Below are 23,186 nucleotides of genomic sequence, written 5' to 3'. Positions count from 1 at the left end.
CAACCTGGACAGCACGAGGGGAAGATAAAGGCAGCCTTGCTCTACCCAGGATGAGAGAGTCTGTCTAGATGTGTAATACAAAACAGCTTGGCAGCTTTCTCAGATCGCAAAACTAGTCTGAAAAGGCACTTCACTCCCATCCCATAAGGGAGGATATATCTGGGAAAAACCTGTAAAAGTGGATTTTTAGAAAAGGTTTGACAGAAAGCAGAGACTTGGCAGCACCACGGCAGCACTCCTCCCTGGCAAAGACAGCAGTCCATGTGTTAAGATCAGCACTGAGATATCCTATGCAGGCAACACCCCCGTGGCCCCACGCAGCAGCTGATATCTAGGACAAGTCAGAGGCCATGGCACCTGCAATGGCCTGGGTTCAGGCAGACAAGGCCTCCTGCATGGTCCTTTCCTCCCCAGACGAGGATCCAGATTGCAATTGCCCAGCAAGAGGGCTGTTGGGATGCAGCCGGCAGAAACGCCCTAATGTCCAGATGGGGAAGACATTGCGGTATGCAGTGTAACTGACGGCACATGACTTGTTGAATACACCAGCAATATTCTCCTGAGAGAAGGACAGAGAGCAAGGTGATATGGGTGACAGGGGACCACAGTGTGTCCAGGATGCAGCGCTGAGCTCACTGCCTTCCTGAAGTTCCCCACCAAAAGCCACATGTGGCTGCCCTTCCAGGCAAGGGAAAGCACACCATTACAACGGCTGCGCAATGCCCAGGACATCTGCAACACCTGGCAACCCCTTGGAAAGACTAGAGGAAAGATGTACCTGAGGCCAGTCCCCATTCGGCAGCTGCTTATCAATCAACACTTTGATGCCCTTTTCCAGTACATCAATGTCAGGGTACCTGCAAAGCACGACAGAGATGTGAGCACTCATCCAAACCGTCTGCAAACCTTCATCCATGTGCTTAGGGAACCCAACCGCTTCTAGGCTGCCCTGAGCTTGTCCCAGGCATGCCGAGTGCTTTGGAAAGGCCCTCAAAACCCTAGGGCACCAGACATGAATATGGCATTTTCCCAGGCTGGAGGCCTCCTCTTTTGAGCCAGACCTTTGCTTTGCACTGGCTCCTCCTTGCCCAGCATTATGAGCCTCACTGGCCGGTGGAGCACTGGGCGGGCCGGTCCCTCATTGCAGGAGGCTTGTGACTAACGAGGTCATGAACAAACATGGTTGGGTGCATGGCCCACACCAGCCAGACCCAGGGCCCGTGCCAGCCCTGCCACACAACCCAGCCTGCATTTCCCACCTCACTGAGCACTTAGGGCCAGGTGGTGCCTGAAGAGGTGAGGGCTGATCCTACCTGACAGCCATGAGACCCAGCAGGGCCCAACACGTGTTGTGGATCTGCGACACGGCACTCTGCACATATGTGCGCTGCTCGCATGACTCGAAGTCCTCTCCCCACCCACCATCTGCCATCTGCTTGGAGAGAAGGAACTGGCAGGCCTGGGCCACCTCTCGGCATGCAGTCCTGCAAGGATGGGGCACAAAATCAGACATGGTTGGGGACAGGGAATGTTTGCACACCCATGTTTCCTAGCTGCAAACATGAGCTGTGCTCTGCGCTGCCCATGGCTGGGACTGCCCCAAGAGTTTGAGGCTCACACAGCAAGTGCCTTGGTCATATTGCAGGCACAGGATTTGGGAAGAGCAGTACCTGGGGCAGGAGAGCCCATGCACAGCCAGGGCATCCACCCAGTCCCACCACGGAGTCTTGCCCCAGCCCAAGAGGTAGGTAGGGACAGGGGAACCAGACAGACCCTTCTCACCCGTCATGGTATGTGTGCTGCATACTGGCAAATGCCTCCAGACCAAACCACGTGCCGTAGGTGAAACAAACCCCCCAGCTCCTAGGAGGAAGGGGAAAGCGGTACTGTCAGGGGTGCAAGCCTGAAGTAGAGGCTGGCTGCAACATGGCTGTTTTCACAAGAGCAGAGGCAGGCACAGAGCTGCAGCCTGCCTTCCCCTATGGCGCAACCATGCCCAGTCCCACCTGCATCTGCTCCCAGCTCACTTAGGTGTCAGCAGACACTCTGGGACCAGAGGAGCTGGAGCCAACCTAGCCCCCAGGGGTTGTCTGGTTCTTGTGCAATGCACAAGGTGCCTGCTCCACCTGGGCTGGAGGGAGAGGAAAGGAGAGCAAAGCACAGGAGCTAGGGGAGGATCAGCCCCTGCTTGCCCTTCCTAACAGCCAGGAATGCTTGCCATCATGGTCCTGCTCACAGTGGAGCAGCCAGGGGAAAACTGGGCACCAGGAACACTGCTTACCCTTCCCATGACCCATCAACTCGCTGCTTCTTGCGACAGAATTCCAGGCCCTTCTGCAGAGTCTCTCTGGTCAGGAAAAAGACATCCACTTCAGAAGCAGCTCAAATTCAGTGGCTGCTTCATCAGGGGCATCCATCAGTCCCTCTGAGGCTTTGATGGGTCCCATTATTAGACAGCTCAAGATGCAAGAGCATGCAGACAGGCAACCATGTTGTTCAGGATCTTGGAGTCAAATCATGCGCCAGTTGGGTTCTTTTCTGCTTCATGCCAGCATGCAAGCAGCGGACCCAGCCTACAACTGGCTGCAAGATCAAGGCAACTGTTAAGTCAAGAGGCATACCTCCACCAATTTCCCCCAGCCTGATCCCCAACAGCCTATGCGCTGCTCCTTGAGAGAGGCTGGGCCCCAGACTCTTGCAGGGAGCTCTGATTTGAAGAAGTCACCAGCAACCCAGCTCTGCACACGCCAAGGGCCACCGCAGAGGCTGCTCCACGCCAATGCAGATATCCAGGCAAGACTGCCGACAAGGGTCAGCAGGGGCTGTGCAGAGGCCATGGCAGGCAGCATGGGATGTTGCAGCCTGTCTTCTCCCCTACGCGACTCTGATCTCAGTGCCTCACCTTATCTCTGGGGCTCTGTGCTCAGGGAACTCGTTGTGGAAGTGTCTCAGTGCCTGCATGACAGCCGATGTGCACTCCACGTAGGTGTAGTCAATCATGATGTCGCCTGCCAGCAGGTGAAGGATATCAGTGCAACTCCCCTTGGAGTTGCTGGGGAGCCTTCGAGCCACACACTGCCAACCTCTCCCTTGGACCCAGGGAACACTTATCCCACAGAGGGACCTCAGGCAAAGTCAGGCACCCACCGAGCACTGTGAGGCCAGTCCACTGTGTCCCTTCACAGTGGACAGGATGACCAGAACCACACAGCTCCTCTTACCAAACACCTCCGAGGGGTTCAGCAGCTCCAGTAAGTGGCCTCCTCGCTTGGTTTCATATGTGGCAAAGCCTCCATCTGAGTTCCTCATGCTCAGCAACTGCCCAGACAAGCAGAGAGAGGGGCTGGGACTGGCTCACAGGCAGTACCACCCCAGTCTGTCCCCAAGCCAAGTGTGAGGACAAAGTCAGACCCACAAGTCCATGGGGCTGGCAGACAACCCAGTTCCCAAACCACGTGGACAGGCAGGCCCAATGTGGACCAACACATTACATTACGCCGCATATGTAGCTCCATATCACAGTAAATATGGTGTTGCCATACCAGGCCACAGGCCTTGTACTAGCTTAGTGATACCAGATCTAACAGCTCATCAGGCCTTGACTTCTCTTACTTTAGCTTGGTTTAGCTGCCTGCATTTCCCTTGGCCCTAATTTTTGCAGCACGTACCACATTCACGGCATCAAAGAGGCACTCTGGGGGGACAAGCTTCGCTATGAAGGGGCACTTCTCCTGCAGCAGCATAACTGACTTCAGCCCCTCTGCTGTGCAGTCTGCCACGATCCAGCCACAGTCTCGGGTACTGAAGGGGAAGCCACCCTGGAAAGGGGTCAGGAGGGTTCAGCACCTTCCCCTGACCCATTCTGTTCTTGTAAGGTAGGGGGGAGGTGCTGCCCGTCATTCCCATCCCCTCTGTGCCCTGTTCATGTGTCCTTCAGAGACCAGTTCCAGACATGGTACCTTGTTCATATGGCGATAATATTTCTGGTAGTCAGGTGGGTTCTCTGGGATCTGCAGAAGACAAGAAACAAGTGAGGGCAGGCTGGAGGTTTCTGGCGGCAGGACCATGGGCTGAAACCATCACAGATGCAGAACCATGTGGGACTGGGCACCACCTGTCCTTTACTGAGGGAGGCAGGCAGGGAAAGAGGTCAGCTCTGGAGCAGGGAGTGCTGAAGACAAATCACATTTTGGCTTGGTCTCAGCAAGTGTTGCTGAAGTCCCCTCTTTGGGTGCTTTCCTGCCAGGGAGCCATCTGCTTTCAATGCTCCCATTGGCAGCACCATCAGCAAGACTGCATCTGCACCAAGGTGCTGGTGAAAGTCACCCCCCCACCGTTAAGCCACTGGCCTGGCCAGCAGGAGCTGAGCTCATGCAGTCACTAGCCTCATGCAGTCACTAGCCAAGGAATCTGGGTTTCCCAGAAGTATGCCTCAAATGTGTGGGCACCAGACAGGACGAAGGGCAAAAAAGCCTAAGCTCTCAGTTTTCCAGACCCTCTTAGCCTAGGCAGCGAACCCAAACATCCCTGTGCCAGGCCAAGGTCCTCTCCAAGCTGCAAAGATGTCTCTCAGCAACAGGGAGCATAAAACAGGAGGCTGTCCCTAGAACTTTGCTAGTCCAGCCCTTCAAAAAAGCTCTTCAGAAGACAACAGACACATCCAACAAGGCTCTGAGAAGCTGCCAAGTCAGCAGAGCCAGCATGTGAGAGACACCACCAACTGATTCCGCTCACCTGGGTAAACCGGAGGAACTCATAGGCATTTTGGAGGCAGGATGTGAATTCAGACATCTTCTGGGCTTCCGCCTAGAAACAGAGATGCAGAGTCATCAGTCAGAAAGCAGCTGTGGCCACCAAACGTTCCCCTGGGTGCCATTAACGCCTGGCCTTCCTGTTTGCAGGTTTGCATTCATACTTTGTTTACTGTTTCCATTACAAACCTTTACAGTGAGAACTGAACCAACAAGTGTTGTTGGGGCTTACCATAGGCAATCACACCACCGTCCAAAAAGGATGCCCATCATAGCTGTCTCTGCCCCAGCGCAGGAAACCAGGAGACCTGCACAACGTCCCTGCCAAACAGCAATGCTCTGAGGCCAAGCAGAGTGAGGAGGAAGGGCCAGGGTTTTACCAGAAGACTGCAGCAGCTGGAAAGTCTAACGAACCACTCAGGTGGCGCTGTGGCCTCCTGCTTCAAAAGCAGCATCAAAAGATGTGCTGTACCAGCTGTGCTGGGCACCCTGCCTACTACAGCTGAGGAGGACTCTGAGAAGACTTGTGTTTGCCTGGCTCAGTCATAAGATGCAATGACAGAATTGGCACAGTAGGGGTCTGAGGGGATGCATAGTAGGAGCTGCTGGTATTTGGGAATGTGCCAGGACAGACCATTTTCCCAAGGCAGCATGTAGCACTGAGGGGTGCATTACCTCCAAGAAGGCTTGGATGGCAAAGGCAGTATCCCAGAGCTGGGATCCATTTGTGCCCTGGAAGAGAGAAAGTAGATAGTGAGGGGCAGGTGCTGGCAGCAGCCTGATCAAGCTGTGGGGTCTATGGGACAGCACGTCCTTCCTGCATTACCCCCACTAGCTCCCTCCACCCTGCATCTCAGTTTTATGTCACCCAGCATCACAGCTGATGTGCTGGCAATAGAGGGGATGGATGCAGCAGCTCAGGGACAGCTGCTCCATGCTTCAGCCTGCTCTGTGCACAGCAGAGACAGGAGAGGTGGCTAGTGATAAGGAGCAGAGGGACACAACGGCTGTGAGAGAAGCACAGCTCAGTTCACGTGCAGTATCAGGGGCCTGTCTTTCTCCTTCCCTTCTCCCATGACCCATGGGGATGAAGGGGATGGAGGTGTAGAGCTGCCCCCTCAGCTCACAGCCACAATGAGGCAAACTAGCAGGATGGACACTGTTTACTCCTGGCACAGACAGGGGAAGTGGTAGTGAGACAGACAAGGCCACCAGGCACCAAAGGCAAGATGCCAGGAATTCAGGCCCAGGGTGAACAAGCTATCCCATTATTCCATGGACTGCTCCAGCATGACAGGGTCCCTCCAAGTCACAGTTGAACTCCTACAGTACTTCACCTGCATTTTCATGCCATCGAGGCCCAGCCTGTGGGAGAAGAGACCACAGTGCTGCAGCACAGGCACAGCAAGAGTGCCAGGAAGCAGTCTGGGAGCCAGTGTGCTCACTCAACAGGGATCAGAGCTCTACACTGTCCCAGGTGGGCCACACTCAGCCCTTACCAGAGATAGTCAGGGATCCTGGAAACATGCTCCTGAAAAGCTGGGGAGTTCTTCCCATCCACAAACCAGCGAACCAGCATGTTGATCGTCTTGGAAATCTGCCAAGAGCAGCACTGTCACTGCTCTGGGTATAGCTTCTTTCAGCCCCAGAGACATATATCCCTCCCACTCAGCACAAAGCCATCTAGAGATGGTCCCGGGCTTTATTCCGACAGCTCCGTCTGTGGTATCACTTAGCATAGTTGAGTTAGTTGGGCAGGTGCCATGACATTTCTCCAGAGCTTCCCCTCAGATCATTTCCCTGGACCACAAGGAGAAGTACCCCTCACCAGGGCCAGAGATGTCCCCATGCCCTCTGCATCTTCTGTGCCCTGTTAGCATTAAACTGCTGAGCATTAGGAGCAGCAGGAGTTGTGCCTGAGCAAAACCTGATGATTATGGTTACATGCCACAATTGCAAAGGGCTGGGGGCCCACAAGCTAGTCCCTAAAGACCAAAGGGTAATATTTTTAAAGGATCGACAGCAAGTATCCTACCGGCCCAATACTGATGCATTTGGTGAATCTGTCATCAGCTTTGATGTGGTCATACAGCTCTGTGATGGCACGCTGCCGCAAGTGAGCACTATGGTGGGCTTCATACACATTCATGATGGCTACAGGAGAAGAAAGGGACATGCAGTGAAAAACCCACTCCATGTGGCCAGATTCATTTGCTGTGGCAGACTGCACCACTACTCACATGACAGCCAGTCAAGGAAAGCATGGGAACTGCTCTGGCCCAGAGCGGCCCAAGGACCTGGGCACAAGGCTCTGCTGCTCTCAGGGAGGGAGAAGCCCAAGAATCACAAAATCCATGTCTCCACCCCAGCTCTAGGGCATACACCGGTAGCTGGCACTAAGTCCCTAAAGAGTCCCCATGATACAAGGCAGCTTCAGTTTCACCACCACTGGCACACATGGCAAGGGCCCTCCCGCCCCAGCCAACACGGCACTCACCATAGGCAACCCCCAGCAGCCAGCTGTGCGGGGTGTACACATCACAAGCAGCCACATTGTTCCGCTGGGCTGGCCAGTCTATGCTGGCATAGTCTTGCACGTACAGCTCCTGGCACAAGACAGCAAAGGGCATCAGCCTGGTAAGCCGGGAACAAGCACCCATAGGCAGCTTATTGCTGGAATTTGGCTCCACTGCCTGGACAGAGACTTGTGCAGGTATGAGAGCTGTCACTTCGCAAGCCAGAGGCTGGCCCACAAGGGCATGCTGCACAGCAGGCTGTCAGGGAGCCCCACCAGGGTCAGCTCCGTACCTGCCGCAAGCTCCGTATGAGCTCATCCTCTTCTGCTGACAGACGCCTGGCATAACAGTAGCTCATGGGGAGGTAAACCTGGCGGCAGTGACACCAGAGCCGGGATGGGTGGGCTGGGAACCACGTAGGAAGTAGCCTGTTTGCAACAGAGAAGGTGCTACTGTGAAGAACACGGAGGGCCAAGGGCAGCACAGAGAGACTATATGCTGACAGAGGGATGCCTGGAGCATGGCGTGCCTTTCCCTATCCCCTGTACCAGACCTGCTGCTGCTGGTACAGCTGCAGGAGAAAAGAAGGGGGAATATCCATACAGCCTAGCCCTGCTCAGATGCTCCCCACCAGGGGTGCTCCCTCCCCACCAGGGCCAGCAGACACCGCTCCTGGCCCAGCTGACAGGGCAGGGAAGATCCAGAGCTCAGACAGTAGGGAGGGGAGAAGTCAGTTCAGGGGCCAGTCTCTTCCCCATGCGACTTTGAAGGCAGAGGCCCGCACTGACTGCTAAGTGCGTTTGATGACAAAGCACCAGCAGCTCTTGGTACTGTGCAGCCCCTGATTTCCCCCCCTTTCCTTCTCTGACACCCAGTGGCTCTCTGAGTAATTGAGAGGGTACAAGTGAGGGTTAATGCTGGCAGCCTTACATGTGGCTGTCCTGTCCTGCTAGGGCCCAGTTCTGGCTGGCCACAACAGAAGATACTGGTGGCAGGCAGGGAGCACACGGATGTATCGAGGACCCTGTGGGTAAACCTAAGAGGGCTGAACTCTGGCATCTCCCTTCAGTGGATCCTCCCCATCCACCCATTGGTTGGCCTTGCTGTTGGTCTCCCAGTTGACAAGCCGCCTGACCACCTCCAGTTCCAAGCCATAGCTGGAGTTATCCCAGCAAACACCAGTGCTTGAGACAGCTGTGAGTCCAGGCTGGTGGCAGGACTGACAATACCCCCTGCCTCCGCATTGAGGGCAGCACATACCACATCTCTGGGAGAAGCGTGTTCATTCCCTCCCAGCTGTAAACATTCAAGACAGCCAGCCAAAACTTCCCCCAGGAAGGGATTCCCACAGCACCTCCTGCAGAGAGCAACATCAGCTTTCAGGGTTACTGCAACCATGCCAGCTCCCTGCTTTCTTCACAGTTGCAGGGTCCATTTCTCCTTATGTTTGGGAGCACGCCACTCAGGCTGGGACACATGTCCCGAAAAAAGGCAAGCAGGCAATGGTACAAAAACATAACACACTTTCCCATCATTAATTGAAAATGTAGGTGCCATCAAGGGCAAGCAAGACCAACAGTTCCTCCACCACCTGGCAGCCCCCCATATTCCATGCAGGCCTCAGGTCTGGTCAGACCTCTTCTCACCAGTGTACCAGCCCCATGGCTGATGTGCTGGGCACAATGGAGCTGACCTTTGCTGTGCAGGTTTACACGGGCCCGCACAATGTCAGGGTCGTCTGGTCCAAGCCCCAGGATCCTCAGGGCTATGTAGTTGAGTGCTGTGCCAAACACCGTCGATTTGTCTTCCACATGCCTGTCACACACGTATACACAGAGACAGCATAGCCATTAGTCAGATATTAGCATTAGCCAGACACAACGCACTGCACAGGGCTGTCTTTGTCAAGGTTAAGTAGGCTGCCAGGGGTGACTGTGGAAAAGGGGAGACTCAACTAACCCAGGGAGAAACATTGCTCTGCACTACCCTGTCACACATGATGCTTTGGGATATAGTGCCACAGAAGAGATGCAGCCAGACTTGATGCTCCAGCCACCTCTGTGACAAAAGGTATACCTGGAGTGCTACACAAGCAAGTCCAACCACCCAGAGGTATTACAGTTGCCAAATCCCACTCCCTGAGCCTGGGCAGATTTGACAGCAGCTCCAAGTGCTGGACCTTGGAGGTGCCATCACTAAAAGAAAGAAGCATCTTTGGTTACTCACAAGCCCCAGCCTCCATCCGGGAGCTGCACAGAGCGCAGGTAGCGCACCATCTCTTTCCGAAATCCCTCCGGCAGCTGGATCTTGACAGTGTGGCATGCGATGAGGAGACCTGGAAGATCAGACAGGCTGGCTCTTGCATGAAGCCAAACGCGAGGCATTCTCTCCTCTCAGGGAAGGTGCCCCGCGGGGCCTACCTGGCAGGAGGAAGAGGGGCCCGCCGTAGTCGCCCGCCCAATGCCCGTCCTCAGCCTGCAGGGCGGCGTAGAACCGCATGCCATTGCGGGCAGCCTCCCGGGCCGTGCCGGCCGCCGGCAAGGGCCGCAGCGCCTCGCCCTGCGGGGAGACAGCTCCTGAGTCGGGGCTGCCCCTCGGCCCGGGCGCTGGCGCCCGGCCCCGCCCCGGCCCCCCGCCCCGCACCGTGTCCAGGCCGAGGCTGTGCTCCTCCAGCGCCGTCTGCGCCCGCCGCTGGCCGCCCGCCTCGCCGTCGTCGCCATCGTCGTCGCCATCGTCGTCGCCATCGCCGTCGCCCAGGTAGCGCCAGCGCTGCCGGCCGCCCTCGCAGCGCAGCCGCCAGGCGGGCAGCGCTGTAGCTGCCGCCGAGCGCCGCGGGCCGCCGCGCCGCCGCACCGCCCTGCCGGAGACGGGCACCGTCAGCCGCGGCCGCCACCCCCGCTCCGCGCCGCCGGCTCCCCTCCGCCGCACCGCGCTGCGCCGGAACCCACCCGCCGTCTGACGCCATCGCCGTCCCCGTCCCCGTCCCCATCACCGTCCCCGTCCCCATCACCGCCGGGGCCGGGGCCGGGGCCGGAGCCGCACCCGCACCGCCCTGGGCCCACATCGCCTCACGGGTGGCAGCCAATGGAACCGCGGAGCCGGGCCGGCAGCCCCGCCCCCGCCCCGCCCCCTCGCGCGGGCGGTGCCAGTGTGGGAGCGGCAGCTCGGGCTGGCTGCTCCCGTCAGTCACCGCCTCCACCCGCCCCGCCCTGAGGCCTGCCGGGGCAGTGCCGGGGCGCGCCTTTCCGTAACCTCCCGGGCAGCTGCGTCAGGTGGCTCGGGGTTGTACAGGTGCTCTCACAAGGCTGTCACCTGGCCAGTAACTGCGACAACACCCGTTTGTCTGGGGGATGGCGGGAACCTCCTGCCTGCGTGTCCCTGTCGTCCTTGTCACGGCCACACGGGTGGCATCGCTCAGAAGTCCTCTGCCAGCCCCAGCAGCCACCACAGGTGTTCAAGGCACTTTTATTTAAACCCAAGAGCTGTAAGTTTCCCTTTCCACCAGAGACTCCCGTGCAGGCTGGTGCACAGACCTGACGGAGGTGGTGCTTTGTGGGGGCTGGCGGGCAGCCCGGCAGAGGAGGGGGATCTGGAGGGGAGCAGGCGACAAGCAGCAAGAGCAGCAGCTCATGGTGGTGCCAGACAAGCAGGTGGTTGGTAAAGATGGACCCAATGGAGTGAGTGTTGATGGCATCCCACTGCCTAGCAGTGGTGGTTCCTCCTGAGAACTTGCCCTTGCATGGGTGGCTGTGGGCCACCAGCCCAGGCTCAGTTCCACAGGCATTACCCTTGGACCCAACACCCCTACCTGCACAACCAGCTCTGATGCCTGGCCCCAGGGCATGCCATGGTGTTGCTGCCCTGCTGTGTCTGTCCCCACATGCGTCCTCCTACTTGTGGCACCTCTTGTCAGGATGTCATCGCCTTGCCAGCAGCTGGGATCTGGCACAGAAACAGCGCTCGCTTCTCCAGGAGTGCCATCCCCCCACAGACCCTGACAGTCACTCCATCCCTTCAGTGACAGCACCAACACCAAAAGCAACTGTCCCCACCTCTGTGCACCCCCAAAGTCTGGGCATGTGGTTTCCATCATTAATGGAAATAATAAACCAATTCCAGCCAAGCCTGCATGCCCAGCCAATGTCTTCATGGACCACAACGCCTGGGGACACCCTGTCTCAGTGCCACACCAGCCATGGGGACAGTGCAGCCTGGCCCATGGCGCCCACGCTCCCACTGCCCCCGTGTTCCCTGGCTGCCCCACGCCCTGCCAGGCGCTGCTGCCTCGGGGAGCCGCTTTCGCTCACCGAACCTGCAGAAAAGCTCCCAGCAGAGGCGATGCTGGCAGCACCCTCTGAAAGCACCGCTGCCAGCAGCACCCCCGATCACAGCTCTCAGAGTGGCAGGCACCCGCTAAATACCGTGGCCTGGCCTGGGTGAGGAGGGGTGTGGCAGACAGGGGTGACACCCATAAAACATTTTGTTATGCTTTATGGGTGCTGTAACCGTGAGGCTACAGGAGAACAGCCATGTGGTACATCTTGACATGGGCACAATGGTCTGCCAGCCCTTATAAAACCGTCAGGGTTGGAGTGAGGATGGGTGGTGGTTTCACCTCTGGTATCAGGTGATGGGATGAGTCAGCACTGTGAACCCTGCCTTGGTGCCCCCAGCATGGGTACAGTGTCAGGGATGGGGGGGGGTCACCCTCCCACAGGTGCTGCTGTGGGACAGTGGTCCATGAGGTCTATGAGGACGAGGCAGAGCTCCCCCTGCCCCAGTGACGTGCCCCCATCTCTCTGCTGACATACCCAATACTGCCCCACATTTGGCAGCGCTCCCCTCCCAGGCCAGTGAGCAAGTGGGTTTTATCCCTTCAAAACCCCTTGGCTCAAGAGGGCTGCCTGGATGGAGGTACAAACTCCGTCAGGCACACAGGTGGTTGGGAAGGGGCTAGCACCCTGCCGTGGGCTGGAGAAACCGTACCGGAGTCTGGGGAGGCGCATGAGGAGCCAGGGAGCCCATGGGGGACAGACAGACACCTGGGATTGCATCGGTGGCAGAAGCGTGCAGCCCAGGGATGTCGGGGGCTGCTTTGCAGGAGGCAGGCCTGAACTGGGCTGCAAATGGGATTTTGTGGGACAGAAATACGCCTGGCTGGCAAACATTCCTGCCCTGCAGCCACACCCCAGAGCTGGGTGGACACGGACTTAAAGTGCACATCCTCAACATGGATCAATTCCTCTTTCCTTTCCACCTGCAGACATTGTCTTTTTACTGTTCCTGTCCCTCCAAGGAAATGTACTGGTTTTATAACACATACTATAAATCCTGCTCTGGGAAGGACGTGTGTGAGCCGGAGATGCTTTACTTGCTGCTGTTGTGTGTTAGAAGGGCTCAATGGGAATTTAATGCATGCTTGTTTAAATGTAGTGATAAAATTTCTTCTGCTGCCTTTCAGAGTGACCTGGCTTCCCTCCTACTGCAGAGGCGACACCAAGTCAAGCTAAGCCAGTGGAAAGTTCAGGTAGAAAAGCCTGAATTCATGGCTGCAAATACTTGTGATCAAAATTCAACCTTGACTCAGGCCTTGGAGGCAGGGACCATCTCCATGTCTGTGCACCACCTGGCAGAGCAGTTCCCAGGGGCCTCAGGGAGGAAGGGGGATAAAAGAGCTACTCCCAAATGTGGCACCCATCAGCACCCCAGGACAGAGACATGACTGTGAATTAATACCTCTTGTATTCACACACAAGTTGAAATTAAAATGCTCTTCACTTATGTCCAGGATAACCTTAGGGATTATTTGGAGAAGATACACTAATTTTATTGGGGAATTATAGAATTAATTTGGTATTTATTTTATAAACTAGGCTTAGGTCACACACAGGTTCAGCCCTGGCTGTGTTCAGTAACAGCAGAATTTTGTCTGAACAGCTAACCATGCTGGTGTCATGGCATGAGGATAACATCTTTGACTGGTGCCTCATACCACTGGTCCTCACTAGGGAGAGCTGTGTTGCTTCTCTTGCACAGTTTAAATGGAAAAAGGGAACTCTGGAAGTTCATTGATATGGGTGTTGCATTTGGGGCTTAATAGCCTGTTGTTTATTTTTGGTTTAAGAAAAAAAATTTGTCATAATGAATCTACCTGAGATGAGCTTCATGTAAGTATCTCCAGTTCCTTGTGAATGGCAAAATCTTCAGATCATTTATGGTAATATTTGCCTAAAGGCAGTGATGGAAGATGAACCACTTGATTTTATTTTTCTGTCTGTATACAACCAGCCTGCCTTAAAAATTCAGTTTTAGTTATGAAACTTTTATTTTTAATAATTGCCAAATGCCTGTTACCTGGGCATTATTTTTATGCTAGTTTTTGTATGCCTGAGGTTTGGACCACAGTTGACAGGGCAATGCTTTGTTCCTGTTGTGTGTGTGTGCTCTGCTTGCTGGAGGCATTAGAAGCTGAAAGTGTTCCCCTGAGAAAGTGATGCCACCGCTCACAAAAGCAAATGCCCCAACTTCCCCTCTTTTATTGCAGTCCAGCACACGAGACTCAGTTCACAAGGTCTTATCTGCCGTCATGTGTTCTGCTGCTAGTGTAAAAGTTGCAAAGGTACTTTAAAGGCATGGGACTTCATCTAGTTTGTATTAAAAGGGATCTGATCAAAGGGATTGTACAAAACATAGTCTAAGCATGGCCTCCTCTACTCTGAGAGAAGATAGACCTGAAATTGTCACTGTTTCAGCAGAAATATTTTAAGGAAAAACACAGGTGTTTTAGAAGCATCTAAAAAACCCCCATGGTTTCCTCTGTCCCTGTTAAGGTAACTTGGCTCCATGCAGGAAATGGTGTGAGCCTGCAGCACTCTCTGGCTGGGGCTGCTGTTTGTATCAAGGGCCAGAGAGACGCTCTGGATCGGTGTTGTAATGCCTTCTCTCAGTGCAGGTTTGATGGAGAACATATTCATGTATCTTTTTAATTTACTTAAGAGTAATCTCTTGTTGTTTCAACTGAATTATTTTGAATACTGTGTGCAGTTTTGGGCCCCTCACTACAAGAAGGACATTGAGGTGCTGGAGCATGTCCAGAGAGGGGCAACGAAGCTGGTGAGGGGTCTGGAGCACAAGTCTAATGAGGAGTAGCTGACGGAACTGGGGCTGTTCAGCCTGGAGAAGAGAAGGCTGAAGGGAGACCTTATTGCTCTCTACAACTACCGGAAAGGGGGTTGTGGTGAGGTGGGTGTTGGTCTCTTCTACCAAGTAACCAGTGATAGGACGAGAGGAAATGGCCTCAAGTTGCACCAGGGGAGGTTTAGACTGGATATTGGGAGAAATGTCTTTACTGAGAGAGTGGTCAAGCATTGGAACAGGCTGCCCAGGGGGGTGGTGGTGTCACTGTCACTGGAAGTGTTCAAAAACATGTAGACGTGGCACTTCGGGACATGGTTTAGTGGGCATGGTGGTGTTGGGTTGATGGTTGGACTTGATGATCTTAGAAGTCTTTTCCAACCTCAGTGGTTCTGTGATTCTATGATCCTATGAATTCAGCCAGGAACAGACCTAAGCTTAAGGCCATGTTTCAGACAAGGTATGAGCAGCCCAGTGTTTTCACTGTGTTGCAGTGGCTGCAGCACTATTCAGTGTTTTCTTAAGGAGTGACAAAAACTGCCAAGGTGACAGCACCTGGTGGGCCAGCAGCAAGGTTCAGAGCTGCTCTTGTGCACTCCTAGTGCATGGTTGTGCTGGGAGGACAGTGAGGGAATGAAGGGATTGGGGGAAATGCCAGTTAGCCAAAGCCCAGGTTTTATGAGATGAAGGTGGATGTAAAGCTACCTTTGTGTAGCTTTATGATGTAAAGAAACCTGTGGTTTCTGAGAGGGAGACACCATCTTAACCTTGTGAGTCTGTTCTCTGGGGACAAAAAAGACCCACTGCTCATCCCACGGAGCCTACTCAGTCTCTCCTTGTCCTCAGGTGGAGGCAGCAGCCCAGTGGGTCCCTCCTGGACAGACACAACTCCTCAGGCTCCATGGAGCTATGTGCAGGGCACTAAATCAGGCCCATCATGTTCTCCAACTTCAAGAAGCACCAGCCCAATTCCCATTTGTGTTCTGGTGTTTCTGCTTCTAGGCATCATTTGAGGCTTCCCATGAGGATCCTAGTTCATCTCTGGCTGCTGTGTTTGTGGGTTCAGAAACAGACACAGTGACCATGGCACAGAGCAGGGGAACCTGCTCTCTGCAATGCTGCTCTGTGTGCTGGGACAGCGAGTACAGCCCTGTGGGAGCAGAAGCAGCTTCTTCCCCCTCCCACCCAAATTCCTCTGCTTTCACTACTTTTTTCTCCCAGTTCAATGACCACCAGTCTTTGTCTCGTGGTCTGGCAGAGCCTGGTGCCACACACACCAGAGAGACAAAGAAATACACTGGCTTTTCTCCCTGAGACTGCTATGAAGAGCCCACATTGTGTTTTACTGGGGGGAGGGAGACAGGCAGAGGGCTGAAGTGTTTTGCTTGGTTTTGAGCTCTGTAAAACCCTCTGTTTCTTTAAACACATCAGCCCAAAGCTCTGTCAAGGAAGTAGTGACCCCGAGGAAAGGAGCCCCAAGGTTACAGTCTTCTGTTCAAGGGTCAGGACCGTGAACGTTAAAATAATGGAAGCAGCTCTTTGGGCAGCACTAAAAGTGCAGCCAGCTCTCAGCCCCACACCCATGCCCAGACCTCCTGGACTTTCACAGGCCAGAAGAGCAGTGTTTGCTAGGCTATGAGCCTGGACAACCTCATTAGCAGAGGCAGAAAAGGGCTGAGGTTTCTGGTGTTCATACCTGATCCTGCTGCTCCTTCCCACCCTATCAGCCAGCACAGCAGATCATTCCAGATCATTCCCTGTATGATGATCTGGAAGAATGATTTGGGGTGATATGGACAGTAAGAATAACCAGGAAAGAGAATTTCAAGACTGTTCTGGTTTTGATGTGCCAAATGCTAGTTTTTCTATTCCATTTTAAGAAAAGGTCACTTCCAAGAATGACATCAGAAAATGGTTTAACGAGGCTAAGCTAGGACCTTGTCTCTGACTAGAAATGGTGTGCTTTGATGCATTTCTTGGCTAATGACTGAGCCAAGATATCTACCAAATCAAATTGCTATTGATGGAGAAAAATACTGTTTCCTTCCTGCTGACAGAAAGCCCCATTTATAGCCAGCTCTTAAGTGAATACAAATACCCTTGGAAAAAATCAAACATTGCAAGATTGTTGACAAACTGTCTCCACGCTAGCAACACCACTGTTTAAAAGCATGCCTCCTACCCCTGCCAGTCCAACGAGAGCACAGATAACTGCTGCAGTTTGCAATGCCATAAATGCGATAATTTTCAGTGGTCAGATCTTTATTTAGAGTCAAGCTTGATACTGAGGAAACTATTTTTCCCCAAACCAGTGTTTGAAGCTGTTACAAAAGCTTTCAAGAGCTGATGTAAAGAAATGATCAATGTGGACAGGTTTCTTTCACACTGGTATGTGAAAAATTGTTAAGTAACATGGTAGGTGGTGTGTCAGTGATCACATCCATGGCAGTTTTGGGGAACACAGGAACTTGCCAGTGACTGTGTTTGGCCAGCAACCTGGTCTTGCCTCTTCAAAGCAACATTTTTTAAGAGATCCAGACCCCCATTCTGCCCCACAAGCATATGTATAAGGCTTTTTCTTACGTTCCTCACATTTCTCCACAGGAGCTGACTGTAGTAATAAAATGACACCTCTGGGCTCTCCATCATCGGTATTGGTAACCTGTCTTCTTGGTAACAGTGGTGACCTGTTCCAAGTCACACCGAGTCTGAAATTCAGCAAAGGCCTAAGCCATAAAGCTGTTATTGATCCTGTGCTGCAGTGAAAATGTGTAAACGGAAACATCCCACATCAGTAATAGCAGACAGCTTCACCTTCGGCTCATTCCATCTCATTCTTGGGCAACAGTGTGGCTAGGCAACGAAACACAGTGAAAACCTGCTTTCTTCAGCATGTTCTCTGTGTTTATCAACCACATGCTTGTACTGCACCACCGGGAGCTGTCTGGGCAAAAGACGCTGCTTGCTGCTCTTGCTGCTTGTCGCCTGCTCCCCTCCAGATCCCCCTCCTCTGCCGGGCTGCCCGCCAGCCCCCACAAAGCACCACCTCCGTCAGGTCTGTGCACCAGCCTGCACGGGAGTCTCTGGTGGAAAGGGAAACTTACAGCTCTTGGGTTTAAATAAAAGTGCCTTGAACACCTGTGGTGGCTGCTGGGGCTGGCAGAGGACTTCTGAGCGATGCCACCCGTGTGGCCGTGACAAGGACGACAGGGACACGCAGGCAGGAGGTTCCCGCCATCCCCCAGACAAACGGGTGTTGTCGCAGTTACTGGCCAGGTGACAGCCTTGTGAGAGCACCTGTACAACCCCGAGCCACCTAACGCAGCTGCCCGGGAGGCTACGGCAAGGCGCGCCCCGGCACTGCCCCGGCAGGCATCAGGGAGGAGCTGCTGCTGCTGCCAGCTCTGTCCTTCAACCACTTGCAGTCCGATACAATTGCAGCTGCCCCGCAAAGGGTCCCACTGTCCCCTAGACCGATGGATTGGCAGAGCAGACACAGCCAGACCCATCTCAGACGTGCACAGTGAAGGAACAAGAGGCCACAGGCACAGGCTTTGATGGATGTTCCCATCACATGCAAAGAAAAACTTGTGCCCCAGAGGGTGTTGCAGCCCTGGGACAGGGCCCACATGGACAGGGGGGCTCCATCGTTCCCATGTGCCCGGCCCTGGCTGTGGAGTGCTTTGGGGCGGGTGTTAGGCTCCCCAGCCAGCTCTGACTGTGCCTGTCCCGCCATGGCTCACAATTCATTGCCTTTACTGTGGACAAGAGTGGCAGCACAAGCCAGGCAGACACTCCTGCTGACTACCCAGCGTTTTTTTTTCTCACAACAGTGTCTTTCTCCACAACGGCTCCCACATCCACGGCCATGGGCTGGCAGTGAGTCAATGCATCCCTGTGTGCATCGCTGCGCAGTGCGGGCCCAGCTCCCGACGCCCCCGCCTCCTGCTGCCATTGGCGCCGCGGGCGCTGCTGCAGGGCCTGGGCTCTCCGCCCCCAGGCATAAGAAGCCAGCGAGTCCCCGGGGCGCCCGGCTGCATTGCATTGCGGTACCACAGCCCTGCCGCCAGCAAGGAGGTGAGACGGGCCGGGGGATGCCAGGGCAGATGGGGTGCTGCCACAGGAGGGGTGGCGCGGGGGGCACCATTGCAGCTCTGAGCTCTGCCACTACAGCGGAGGCCAGTGGGGAGCTGAAACTTTCCTCAGCCTTGCGGATGGGAAGCAGGCAGTGCTGCTGGCAGCTAGCTCAGCCTGATGCAGGCAGGGCACAAGCATGCAGAGGGCTATTAGGATGCATGCATGAAGTGCTTCAGGAATATTTGTTACCTGACTGGAAACTACCTTGCAGTTCGGACATTGCTGCACTGGGGGAGGGCATCAGCTTGAGAGTCAGGACATGGGATGAAATGTAGTGCCTTCAGCGTTGGGCCTTGTGGTGGTGGAACAGGAGTGAGGCTGCAGGGCAGGAGGCATTTATCCATGAGGTATGAATTAACCGAATGCCAGACAATAAGGCTTGCCCCACCCCCAGCATCAGTGCATTCAATGGCTTTTGGGAAGGTGGTTTCGCATGTTTCCCTTTTCGATCAGAGTCTCTTTGGTTTGTCTGTGAAATCTGCATGAAATGCTGCAATCCCAGTTATTAACATTCCTGAGAGGGTCTCCAGATCAAGCGCAGGAGAAGAGAGGTTTAGAGGAGATGTGCTTATTTTGTCCCGCTGGCAACTCATCAAAACTGGTTCCCGCCCGGGTTCCCCTGACTGCTCAGTTGGAGACAGGCCTGTGGCCAAGAAAGGCAGAGGCAAGAGCACCTGTGACAGAGGGGACAGCAAAACCTTTCTGAAGCTCCATGTGCAGAAATTAAACCCCTGCCTGTACCTCTCCCAAGCAAGGAGAACAAAGCAATGGCTTAAGTAGTGGGAGCCAAAGAAGAGGTGAAGTGACAACATGCCACTTGCTAGCCAGGTCGGCACATATGGAAAATGCAGGAGCACCTTGCTGGAAGCCGCCAGGGCTTTGCAGCCTTGCCTCATTTTTTCTCCTACGCTCTGCCCACATGGAGACCCAAGGTGCCAAACTCACATCAGTCGCAGGGGATGGGTCAGCTCCTGGCATGTGCCAGTCCTATACTGGGCACTCCTTGCCTTGTGGCTCCCCTCTCCTCGAGACCTCCCAGAGGCAGAGCCAAGGTCTCTTGGGATTTTCCTCCCTGAAGTGAGAGCTGCTAGCGGTGCTTTTCAGCAGCATGTTTTGAGCGCAAGGTCCAGTGTTGGTGATGCCTCGGGGGGGCCCCAGGGTGGCCACGCTTGCAAAGCAAAAGGCATTGCTGGAGCTTGCCCAGGCTAATGCACCTGTTGCTCTTCTGACCTCAGGGCCACTCTGCGACCATGTCTGAGCTGGAGAAGGCCATGATTGCCATCATTGATGCCTTCCACCAGTACTCTGGGAAAGAGGGAGACAAGCACAAGCTGAAGAAATCAGAACTGAAGGAGCTCATTAACAATGAGTTGACCCATTTTCTTGGTGTAAGTATTGCCCTCTGTGCAGCTCACTTGGCTGAGCTCAGGAAGCCTTATCAAGCAGCTTCTGGGCTCTGCTAACTCCATCTCCCATGGGAAGCAAGCATAGGGGAAGGGGCTTATTCATGTAACAGTGCATTAAACACTTTGCTCCAGCTCTGCAGGAGCAGCAGGTGGCAGGACAAGGGCAACAGCCTGTGCTGGGGGCTGGGGTTTGAGTTGGATACTGGGAAAATTTTCTTCCCTGGGAAGGGAGGACAGCCTAGCCCCAAGGGGCTCAAGATGCCCCTTCCCAGCGGCACAGCTGTGGCTGCAATTCCTGCTCCAGGAGGGCCGCTGTTGCGCTGATGCTGCTGCAGGCACAGGCCGGTGCCCCAACACAGAGATGGGAAAGAGCAACGAGCTATTTAGGATATGTCTGAACAGAGATTCAGCCATGACAGCACCTGAGAAGTGGGGACATGTTACTGCCTGGGCCTCACTCTGATCCTCCCCAGCTTTGGCTGCCTGTTTCTATCCCTTCAGGAGATCAAAGACCAGGAGACTGTGGACAAAGTCATGGAGGCACTGGACAGCGATGGGGATGCAGAATGTGACTTCCAGGAGTTTGTAGCCTTCATTGCAATGGTCACCGCTGCTTGCCATGAGTTCTTTGAGCACGAGTGAGCTGGCAGAATGCAGGCAAGCACCTCCTGCTCATGCCAGAGAGATGCACAGCAGCATTGCTCCTCTGGGAAAAAGACTGGGTGCAATTAGGGGCTCCTTGGAGTTAAGCTTGTGCTAGACTTAAGCAGCTTATTAAGTTCTGCAGCTTTGTGAATAAGAAACAACCGCATGGCTCAGGAAAGCCTATCAGCCAGTGCCCACCTAGCTGGATGCGGTGTGCGAATGCCTTGTCTCAAGCTCCTTCCCTGCTGCTGTATGCAAGGGACATGCATGAGTCTGGAGGCAGGTGGATGCTGTGATCCAAGCTTGCTTGCAAAGCAAAAATTGAAATTCAAGGGCTGAAGTAGGAGGTGATGCAGAGGGGCTGGTTACAGAAGCCTGGTTCTGTGCCCACTGGCCTGAACAGAATGGCTCCCATTGATTCCTGTCGGCTCTGACCACCCTATGCATGGTACTAACCCAGGCAGCACAGCCCCTGGCCTGTCACAGGGCCTCAGCAGAGCCCACACATTTCTTGGCACATTGAGACACCCTTGGCTTGAAAGACAAAGCATAACCATCTAACGGACCAGGCTTTTCTCTTGCCAATGAATCCTCCCACTTTTATCAGCCTGCAGAACTGGAAGTAAAAGTGTATGAGGCTTCTGAGCTGGGGACAGCTTCTGGGCCTGGGATGTGCCTTGGCAAGGTCTCCAGGCTCACTTAGAAGGGAAGGGGGGATCCGCTCAGTGTCACCACAGTGCTTTAATGTAGACTAGGTGCAGCCTCCGGAATTTGTGGAAACGGTGAGAATAAAATGTTGTTTTGGTCTCTGGGCTGCAATTAGTGTCTGGTGAAAAACGCATCCTTTTGTCCCAGGCTGTGTGCAGCTCCCTGGCTTCCCTGCACTGTTGGAGGGGAAGGCTGGAGGACGCAGCCTGAAGCACTGCTATGGCTCACACCCCTGGGTTTCTTGTTGGTCATCGACCCTTCATCTCCTCCCTGGTATCACTGCAGCTGGCCAAACAGCTCAAGGCTGTCGCCACCAGCATGCTCTGTCTGGATGTCCAAACTGGCAGATGTACCTGTGAGGCCAGAGGAGAGCAATGCAGCTCTGTGGGACTGCTGCTGTTCAGGATGTGTCCACTGCTGCCAGGGGTCATCGAGGGGCTTGCACTGGTGAGTCTTTGCAAAGCCAAAACGAAACCTAGGATAATTTCCCTGAAGCCTATGCTCCTGCCTCTTCCAGTCTTGCAATTGCCATCCAGCTCAGTGATACCTGTGAGTTAGGCATTCATGGCTAGCAACATCTATAAGCAACAAACTCACAACAAAGATGCCTGCAGATGTCGCTTTTACCTCATTCCACATTTCATGATTTCATGTGCAAAAAGACATGTCCTAGGACAGGGACCATTTGCTATTCTCATCTGCCTCTCCAAAGCTGTGAAAGGGGACACTCAGGCAGAGACATGCATACAAGAAAGACAACACCTTGTACACCATCTAGAATTGAAAAATCAGTGTTGCCATGCCAGGGTAGTGCTCATTTGCTGACAACTTGTTTGGCACCCAAGTTACTTCCACCACATTTTTAACATCCTCATCAGTTTCCAACACTTGTATGGACCTGAAGCAGCATGTGAGGACAACAAATAGGGACAGAGTGCCAGAGCGTCCCCAGTGTTAGGCAGGGTAGATAGGACTCGCATGACCCTCTCTTGAGCCTGAACTTGAGTTCAGCAGAGTCTGATGCTTCAGCACAAGGGTCTGTAGGTGAGGCTGTCTGTCAGGTCTCCAAGTCCCACCTGCCTTCTACCTTACCACACCTCACTCCACCTGCTCCCATGAATGAGGAATCCTTCCCAAGACAGCTGTTTCAGCAGCTCTGCACAGCATAGCAGCAGCAAAGGGCTGCAGGTGTAATATGCCACTTGAATGCTGGCAGAACCGCTGAGACACAGAGCAGGCTGTCCTGTCCCTTGGTGAGCAATGGGGGCAGGAACAGGCAACAACACAGTATGACTGTGCGTATTTCTGGCATTAAGGCTGATCCTGACACCACTGCTGAGAATTCACAGAGGCACAGGACAAGGTGCAGCACAGCTGGTGCCTCTTGTCAGGGAGGAAGAGAGCATGTCTTCCTCTGAGGTGAGCACCCTGGCTGCCAGTGGTGCAGTACACAGTGCTCAGGCTACTGAGCCCCAGACACTCCTCCCCAGTCAGCAAGGAAATTGGAGCTTTCCTGAAGTGACAGTCCCAAAACAGAGACTGCATGGCCACAGGCCTCACTCAGCACCACCCATTCTGTACTGCAGCTCTGCTCTGTTGTGTCCTGCTGCTCTCTGACACAGGCGGTGCCTCAGCTGAGAGCACGGACTGTGGGGACAGCCGCACAATGGAGCGGTGGGGGAGGCAGGCAAAGCAGTTTGGGCAACACCAGCCCAAGTACATAGCATGAGCTGCCTCTGCCAACAACTCGCCACTGCCGATCCCTCCTGCACACTGTCTCCTCGCACACACAGGCACAGGCACAGCCACATGCACCACCTCTGCTAACACCCTGGGTCCACACGGGCTGCACAAGCCCCTTTTGTCCAGCCTTCAAAAAAGACGCTGCC

At 54.4% G+C, this 23,186-nt stretch overlaps 2 protein-coding genes across 2 annotated transcripts; one reads left to right on the top strand and one right to left on the bottom strand.

Annotated features, from left to right (window-relative positions):
• Positions 1–373: 373 nt before the first annotated feature.
• On the bottom strand, positions 374–9,826 carry LSS (lanosterol synthase; the record flags this gene model as incomplete). The annotated part of the gene is made up of 20 exons (XM_082001594.1): positions 9,688–9,826; positions 9,494–9,602; positions 8,961–9,082; positions 8,528–8,624; positions 7,560–7,695; positions 7,249–7,357; positions 6,787–6,905; positions 6,251–6,348; positions 6,089–6,116; positions 5,427–5,483; positions 4,735–4,806; positions 3,960–4,010; positions 3,669–3,818; positions 3,222–3,318; positions 2,903–3,008; positions 2,282–2,347; positions 1,783–1,863; positions 1,314–1,484; positions 779–857; positions 374–559 (listed from the first exon to the last, which is right to left on the bottom strand). Exons 1-20 carry the CDS (start codon positions 9,764–9,766, stop codon positions 374–376), a joined length of 2,013 nt encoding a protein of 670 aa, XP_081857720.1. The 5' UTR covers positions 9,767–9,826.
• A 9,962-nt stretch (positions 9,827–19,788) lies between these two features.
• On the top strand, positions 19,789–20,586 carry S100B (S100 calcium binding protein B; the record flags this gene model as incomplete). The annotated part of the gene is made up of 2 exons (XM_082001740.1): positions 19,789–19,926; positions 20,446–20,586. 2 exons carry the CDS (start codon positions 19,789–19,791, stop codon positions 20,584–20,586), a joined length of 279 nt encoding a protein of 92 aa, XP_081857866.1.
• Between the last annotated feature and the right edge of the window lie 2,600 nt (positions 20,587–23,186).

This window comes from Phaethon aethereus, assembly GCF_964289735.1.
Source record: "Phaethon aethereus genome assembly, chromosome: 6".
Taxonomy (NCBI): Eukaryota; Metazoa; Chordata; class Aves; order Phaethontiformes; family Phaethontidae; genus Phaethon; species Phaethon aethereus.
This window is presented reverse-complemented; position numbering and strand designations above follow the sequence as displayed.